We start from the raw sequence: 8366 nt of genomic DNA, 5'->3' as shown, positions 1-8366 counted from the left end.
CCCTGGGACCCCCCCCTCATAACCCTTGGGACCCCCATAACTCCCCGGGACCCCCCCAGAGCCCCCCCGGAACCTCCCCATAGCCCTTGGGACCCCCATAACCCCCCCAGAGCCCCCCGGGACCCCCAATAACCCATCGGACCCCATAACCACCTGGGAACCCCCATATCCCCCCGAGGACCCCCCCAGAGCCCCCCGGGACCCCCCATAACCCCTGGGACCCCCATAACCCCCCTGGAACCCCTCATAACCTCCCAATAACCCCCCCACGGAACACCCCCAGGACCTCCCGCAACTCCCAGGGACCCCCCTGTGCCCCCTCCCCCCACCCCGGGACCCCCCCCCGTGTCCCGTCCCCCCCCCATTCCCCAAACCGGGCGCCCTCCAGGACCCCCCGTACCCCCCCCCCCCCCACCCCGTATCCCCAGTGGTGGTCCAGTTCGTGGTGGGTGACACTCCTTTTATTGGGGTGTGGGGGGGGTGATGCCCCCATCGCCGGGGGGTGACAGTGCCCCCCCCCCCGGAGGTGACACCCACGTCCCCACAGTGGCCCGAAACGCCCCAAAGCGTTGGAGGAGGGGGACCTGGAGGGTCCCGGGGACGACGTCTTCTACCCCGGGCCGGGGCGGTCCCCCGCGCCCGGCAGCAGCCAGGGGCCGTGGGGGGGGGACGTGGACACCGGTGGGTGACACGGGGGGGGGACACACACACATGGGAGGGGGGGGATGCCCGGGTGCGGATGGGGATGGGGGAGGGGGGGGACAAATGGATGTGGGGGGGGATTTTGGGGGGAGAATGGGGAGGGGGGGGGGTTGCTTAGGGTTGGGGGGGGTGGTCTGTGCTGGGAGGGCTGGGGGGATGCTGGAGGGGGGGTCTCTGGGGGGGTCTCTGGGGGTCTTTGGGGGCCCGGTGGGGTCTTTGGGGGTCTGGGAGGTCTCTGGGGGGCCCGGGGTGGTCTCAGGGGGTCCGGGAGGGTCTCGGGGGGTCTCTGGGGGCCCGGGGTGGTCTCAGGGGGTCCGGGGGGGTCTCAGGGGGTCTCTGGGGGCTCCTGAGGGTTCTCTGGGTGTCCAGAGGGGTCTCTGGGGGGTCCAGGGGGGATCTCTGGGGGCCCGCAGGGGTCTCGGGGGGGTCACTGGGGGTCCGGGGGGGTCTCTGGGGGTCTGGGGAGACTCTGGGGGTCCGGGGGGGATCTCTGGGGGATCCAGGGGGGATCTATGGGGGTCTGGGGAGGTCTCAGGGGGGGTCTTTGGGGGTCCGGGTGGTCTCTGGAGGTGCGGGGGGGTGTTTGGGGGTGTTCCCAGGGGGCCGTGGAGGTGCTGTGGGGTCCGGGTGCCCCCCCCCGACCCCCCCCCCCCCCCCCCAGGCCCGGCGGCGCTGAAGAAGTCGGGGAAGTTGGATTTCTGCAGCGCTCTGTCGGGACACGGGGCCGCCCCCCGCATGGCCTTCGGCCACCACCCCCTGCCCGTCCTGGCCGGCGTCCGCCCCGGTGAGACCCCCTCCCCCCCGGCACCCCCCCGGCCCTCCCCCCCCCCCCCCCGCACCCCCCGTTGCCTTCCCCCGGCACCCCCAAGCCCCCTGCCCCGCTCCACCCCCCCAATGCCCCAAATAAAGCTCCATGGGACCCCCATCTGGGGGGAGGGGGGCGCGGGGTGGTCCCACGTGGGCACTGGGTGGCACTGGGGGGGGGGCACTGGGGTGGCCGGAGCGGGGATGGGGTGGGGGGTGGGGGGGATGTCCCTGGACACCCGGCTCCTATCCCCCCCTCCCCCCCCAAAAAAAATACCACCAGGGTCCTGGGAGGGTTTTGGGGTCCCGGGAAGGTTTTGGGGACCCGGGAGGGTTTTGGGGTCCCGGGAGGGTTCCGCCCCACCCCACCCCACCCCCCCCCGTGTGCGGCGGCCGCCCCGTGCCGGCGCTGAGGGGTCCCTGCAGGTAGCCCGCGGGCCACCGCCTCGGCGCTGCACTTCCCGTCGGGGTCCCTCCTGCCCCAGTCGAGCCCCTACTTCGCCCACCCCACCATCCGCTACCACCACGGGCAGGACTCCCTCAAGGACTTCGTCCAGTTCGTCTGCGCCGACGGCGCCGCGCAGGGCCCCCAGGTGGGACGGGGACCGGGACGGGGACACCGCGGGGACGGGGACGGGACGGGACAGGGACGGGGACACTGCCGGGACGGGGGATGCGGAGACACCACGGGGACGTGGGGACGCGGGGGGATGTGGGGACACGGTGACATGCGGATGCGGTGACGCTGCGGGGACGCTGGTCCCAGTCGCAGAGGGGACACTGGTTCCAGTCTGAGGCTCGGAGGGGACACTGGTCCCAGTCCCAGAGGGGGACATTGATCCCAGTCCCAGAGGGGGACACTGCTCCCAGTCTGAGGCTCAGAGGGGACACTGGTCCCAGTCCTGGGGGGACACAGGTCCCAGTCTGGAGCTTGGAGGGGACACTGGTCCCAGTCCCAGAGGGGGACACCGATCCCAGTCCCAGAGGGGACACTAGTCCCAGTCTGAGGCTCAGATGGGATACTGGTCCCAGTCCTGGGGGGACATTGGTCCCAGTCCCAGCAGGGACACTGCTCCCAGTCTGAGGCTTGGAGGGGACACTGGTCCCAGTCCCAGAGGGGGACAATGATCCCAGTCCCGGGGGGACACTGGTCCCAGCGCGGCTCCGGAGGGACCGGAGCGGCAACGGGTGCGTCCCTCGGGAGGCGGAGCCTATATGCAAATGAGGCACAGGAGGCGGAGCCTGTGCAGCATAGTTCCCCAGAGGTGGGGATTGTATGCAAATGAGGCCCGGGGAAGGCGGGGCCTGCGCAGGACCGGCCCCCCTGGGGGCGTGGCCGAGAGGCGAGTGAGGCGGGCCAGGAGGTGGAGCCTGTATGCAAATGAGGCAGAGAGGCTGTGCTGGGGTGTGGAGAGGCGTGGCTTTATTCAAATATGCCCCTGCACAGGGGCAGGGCCCGGCATGCAAATACACCGCGGGAGGCGGAGCTTGTATGCAAATAAGCCCTGGCAGCCAGGACGGCCGCGGCGGAGGGGGCGATGGGGACCCCGCGATGGGTTCCCCTCCCCGGGACCCCCCCGGACCCCCCCTCCGCCCCTTCGCTGTGTCCGAGGGCTCCCCCGGAGCAATGTCCCCCCGCGTGCCCCCCTGTGCCGCCGTCCCCTCCCCGTGTCCGTCCCCCCCCCGCCCCGGGGGTCCCGGGGGTCCCGTCACCGTGTTCTCGTTGCAGCCGTGTGGGGCGCAGGGCCGGGCCGGGGGGGCTGCGGGGGCCCCCCTGGCCCGGCCTTTGCCCCTGCCCCCGCCGGAGCCCAAAGCCCCCAGCGGCCCCCAGGGCGGAGCGCCCGCGGCACCCCGTAAGTCCCCTGCGCCCCACTGCGCCCCACTGCGCCCCACTGCACCCCACTGCACCCCACTGCACCTGCAGCCGGGACCTGGGGCGGGGGGGGGTGCAAGGGGTGGAGTGGGGTGAAGTGGGGTGTAGGGGTGCAGCAATGGGGTGCAGTGGGGTCAGCCGTGGGGTGCAGTGGGGCGCAGGGGTGCAGAGCAGTGGGGTGCAATGGGGCGCAGTGGGGTGCAGCAGTGGGGTGCAATGGGGTGCAGTGGGGGAGCAGTGGGGGGGGTGCAGCAGTGGGGTCAGCCATGGGGTGCAGTGGGGCGCAGGGGTGCAGAGCAGTGGGGTGCAAAAGTGGGGTGCAATGGGGCGCAGTGGGGTGCAGCAGTGGGGTGCAGTGGGGCAGTAGTGGGGTGCAACGGGGTGCAGAGGAGTGGGGTGCACAGCAGTGGGGTGCAGCAGTGGGGTGCAGCAGTGGGGTGCAATGGGGCAGCAGTGGGGTGCAATGGGGCGCAATGGGGTGCAGGGGTGAGCAGCCGTGGGGTGCAGTGGGGGGGCAGTGGGGTGCAGTGGGGTGCAGAGGAGTGGGGTGTACAGCAGTGGGGTGCAATGGGGTGCAGTGGGGCAGCAGTGGGGTGCAGTGGGGCGCAGGCGCCAGGCAGGGACCTCGGTGGCCAGTGGCACGAGTGGCAGCGGTGGCCCTGGGGTGGCCCCGGCGGTGGCCCCGGCGGGCGCAGGATGGCACCGGTGACATAGGTGACACCGCGGTGATCCCGGGGAGGGGGGTGGTGTGGGGGGGACAGAGGGTGACGGGGGGTGACGGGGCTGACCCGGGGGGGGGGGTGACACGAGGTGACAGGGTGGCCCAGCCCGGCCCGGCTGCCCGTGCATCATCACCTCCTCCGCATCGCCATCGCCGTCACCGTCCCCCCGTCCCCCCGTCCCCCGTCCCCAACCCCGGGCACGTCGCTCCGTCCCCCACCGGCGCCTCATCCACCCCATTTCCAGTCCCTTTTTCCCCCTTTCTCCATTCCCCCCCCCTCTATTTTTACCCCATTTTCGGTGGGGGGAGGGGAAGGCGGTGGGGGAGGGGCACAGGACCCCTGAGGTCCCTCCTGTCACCGGGGGGGTCCCCTGTGGGGGGACGGGGGGCGTCACCCGCATCATCTCTCCAATTTTCCTTCCGGCTCCATCTTTGGGGGGGGGGGGGGGGTCCCCACAGGTAAGTAGTGATGGGGGGGGAGGGGGGGAGCAGGCACACGCGTGTGACGGTGCACGCGCGGCCTCGCACACGCGTGTGCGTGTGTGTGCGCAGCCGCTGCTCACAGCGGGGGGGTGGGGGGGGGGTGTTGTGTGTGTCCCCCCCCCAGTGGTGGTGGTGGCGGCGGTGTGTGTGGGGGGTGTCCGTGTGTCCGTGTGTCCGCCCCGCCGGCCCCGCGCACACGCGTGTGCGTTGGCACGCCCGGCGCCGGGCTGAGCCCCCTCTCCCCGCAGCATTCGCAGCGTCAGGCGCCGCCGCTGCCCCCCGCCTTGTCGGCCTCGGACCCCGCGACGGCAACTTTCTGACCCTCCCCCAGCAGCAGGTACGGCCCCCCCCGCCCCCGGGGCCCCCCCACATCCCCCTGTGTCCCCCCCACATCCCTGTGACCCCCCCACATCCCTGTGTGTCCCCCCCAATCCCCATGTCCCCCCCAACCCATGTCCCCCCCATCCCTGCGACCCCCCCAAATCCCTGTGTGTGTCCCCCCATCCCTGCGCCCCCCCAATCCGTGTGTCCCCCCAAATCCCTGTGTGTGTCCCCCAATCCCTGAGTCCCCCCAATCCGTGTGTCCCCCCCATCCCTCTGTCCCCCCCCATCCCTCTGTGTCCCCCAAATTCCTCTCTGTGTGCCCCCCCCAATTCCTGGATTCTGCCCCCAAATCCCTGTGCCCCCCCTCCCCCCCCCCCCCCGACCACACCCAAACACCTCCACCCCTCCCTCCCCTGTCACGGGCTAATTAGGCAGTTAATGAGCGGGGCCTGGACACCGCCCCGCCCACTGCCAAACTGGGAGGCACTGGGAGGGACTGGGAGGGACTGGCTCCCCCCCCCCCCCCCCGTTGTCCCCCCTTCCATCTGACCTGTCTGGTTGCTGGGGGCAACGAGATATGACGTCATCGCCAGGCGTTGGCGGGAAACAATGGTGGGGCGGGGCCGTGCCCCCGGCGTCGCCATGGCAACCCCGTCTCTCTCTCTCTCTCTCCCTCCCACCCCCACCACCACCCCCAGGGCCGGAGGGGGTCGCGACCCCCAGCGGGGCTCCCCATTGGCCCCCCAGCGCCGTGGCACGACGCCCGATTGGCTGCCTGCCCTGTGGCGCCGGCCGTTGATTGGCTGGCGCTGGAGCAGGCCGCGGCGCCGGCCCGGAGCCAATGGGCTGGGGAGGAGGGAAAAGCGGGGGGGGGGGGAAACAGGGCTGGCGGCCAATGGGGGGCCTCGGCGGGCTAGCTAAGGCGGCGCCTGATTGGCTGGCACTGCCAGGCGGGAGGGGGAGGAGCCAGCGAGGCGATTGGCTGGCACCGGCGGGCCTTTGGCAGGCTGCGCGGGTCGCTGCGGCGGGAAGGCGCGTCCCCATTGGCCCGCGGCCGGTGGTGCGGTGGTTGGGCAGCCAATGGCGGGGCAGTGCCGCGTCGCTGCGGTCACTCCTGGGTCCTTCCGCCCCCCCGCCCACCCCGTGGCCGCCATGTGCCGCGCGTTGAAGGCCGCGGCCGCCGCCCCAACGCCGGAGACCCCCCCCGGACCCCGCGGCGGGGGGGAGACTCCCCCTCTGCCCTCCCCCGGACCCGGGGGGGGGTGCTGGGTGGTGGGGGAGGGGGGGAAGGGGGGTGAATTGGGGGGGGCCCCCCCTCACTGACCCCCATCTCTCCCCAGTCCTGGTTCCTCTGACGCCGCTCCCCTCCCCCCCCCCGGACGAGGAGAAACCGCCCGGAAAAAAAGGAGAAAAAAAGACAAAAAAAAAAAAACACAACAAAAAACACGCAGCCCCCCCCCCCCCCCCAACCCAACCCCCCGCCCCCCCCTCCCCCCGCCGCCGTCCGTCCCCGGGGGGGGGCCCAAATCCCCCCCCCCTTCCCCCCCCCCCCCCCGACGTGGATGAGGGTTCGGCCTCTCTGATGTGTCCCCCCCACCCCCCCCCCCGACCCCCCCCGGCACAGACGGGGTCACCCCGGACCCCCCCGGGGGGACTTTGGGGCCCCCCCTCCCCCCCCCGGCACAGACGGGGTCATCCCGGACCCCCCCGGGGGGGATTTTGGGCGCCCCTCCCCCTCCAATTTTGGGGGGTGGGGGGGGTTTGAGCCCCCCCCTTACACACACGACCCCCCCCTCCCCCACGCGTGTGCCCCCCCCCCGTCACCAGCACTCGCACACGCACCGCACACGCGTGTGCCCCGGGGGGGGGGGGGAGGGGGGGGCCCCCCCTTGCTGCAGGTCAGCGAGTGGGGCCGGGGGGGGGCTCAAAATACCCTGAATCACCCCAAAACACCCCCCCCCACACCTCCCCCCCCCGGCTTTGGGGTGTCATCCCCATCCCCCCCCTCCTCCTCCTCCCCTCCCCCCCCCCCCCAGCTCATTTTTTTAATTAAGTGCAATTACCCCCCCCCCGGGCGAGGCCCCCCCTTTCCCCCCCCCCCTCTTTTGGGGTCAAACTCCCACATTTCGGGGTCCAACCCCGCTTGGGGTCAAACCCCCCCCTTCTCTTTGCACCCCCTCCCCCCCCCCTCGGGTTTGGGGTCAAACCCCCCCGTTTTGGGTCAGACCCCCCCAGCTGGGGCTCAGCCCCCTTTTTGGGGTGACCCCCCCCCCCCACCCCCCGTTTTTGCCCCAATCTCCCCATTTTAGGGTCAAACCGCCCCATTGGGGGGGGTGGCCCCCCCCTTCTTTTTGGGGTTAAACCCCCACATTTAGGGTCAAACCCCTCCCCCTTTGTTCCCCCCCCCCTTTGGGGTCAAACCCCCCCCCACGGGGTCAACCCTCCTATTTTGGGGTCAAACCCCCCCTTTTCGGGTGTCGTGTCCCCCCCCCCCCTCAGCTCTCCAAGTGCTTTTTTGGGGGAACCCCCCAATTTTCCTTCATTTTGCCTATTGGGGTCTCCCCCCCCTCCTCCCTCCCCCCCCCCCCCCCGGCAAAATTTGTGTTTTTTATTATCGTTTTTGGGTACTTTTGCTCCGGCCCCGCGTTCGGGGGGGGGAGGGGTCACCGGGGGGGGCCCCCAAATTCCCATAACCCGGGGGGAAGGGGGGGGGGGGGAGGGGCACTGCCGGGGGGGAGGGAATTTGGGGCCATTTTGCTCATTTTGGGGGTTTTCTGCACCTTTGGCTGATTTCAGTGTCGGGGGGGGGTGGGATGGGGCCCTCCCCCCACCCCGGGGCAGGTTTTTTTTGGGGGGTGGGGGGTGGTCCCGCCCCCCCCCCCCCCCCCGGCCCCCGGTTTTGGGGTCAGATGGACCAAAATTGCGTTTGCCTTAGACCCCCCCCCCGCGTGCCTCCCCCCCCCCCCCATGGGCCCCCCCAAAATGGGGACAATCATTAGGGGCCCCCCCACCCCTTTTTGGGCCCCCTTCGTGGCCCCCTCCCCCGGGTTTTTGGGAACCCCTCGGGGGGACACCCCCCCCCCACCAGCAATGCCCCCCCCCTTCCCCCCCATTCCCATTTTTGGGGCTCCCCCCAATTTTTGGGGCTCCCCCCCATTTTGGGGCCCCCGTTTTGGGGCCCCCCCACCAGCAATGGGGCTCCCAACATTTGGGGACCCCCCACCAGCAATGGGCCCCTCCCCCCCCCCCCCAAATTTGGGGACCCCCATTTCGAGGGGGGGGGGAGGGGCGCGATGTTGGGGGGCGTCGCTCCCGGGGGGGCCCTCCCCTCCCCCCCCCCCCCCACACCAGCGTTGCACATTTGGGGACACCCCCACCCCCCCCACCCCCCGGTCGCCCCTCACCCCCCCCCCCGCACGTGGTAGTGACGTCATTTCCCGTTGGGGGTGGGTCGGCCCC

At 71.6% G+C, this 8366-nt stretch overlaps 1 protein-coding gene across 1 annotated transcript; it reads left to right on the top strand.

Annotated features, from left to right (window-relative positions):
• Positions 1–547: 547 nt before the first annotated feature.
• On the top strand, positions 548–6367 carry LOC309683786 (nuclear factor 1 X-type-like; the record flags this gene model as incomplete). The annotated part of the gene is made up of 6 exons (XM_082499784.1): positions 548–681; positions 1364–1486; positions 1933–2099; positions 3236–3359; positions 4832–4920; positions 6248–6367. Coding segments are annotated over 6 exons (652 nt in total), but the record flags the coding sequence as incomplete, so codon positions are not given.
• Positions 6368–8366: the final 1999 nt, after the last annotated feature.

The sequence above is a fragment of the Vanellus vanellus genome (assembly GCF_965231255.1).
Source record: "Vanellus vanellus genome assembly, contig: HAP1_SCAFFOLD_2450, whole genome shotgun sequence".
Lineage (NCBI taxonomy): Eukaryota > Metazoa > Chordata > Aves > Charadriiformes > Charadriidae > Vanellus > Vanellus vanellus.
Note: the sequence above shows the minus strand (reverse complement) of the source record. Positions and strands in the feature narration are given on the sequence as shown.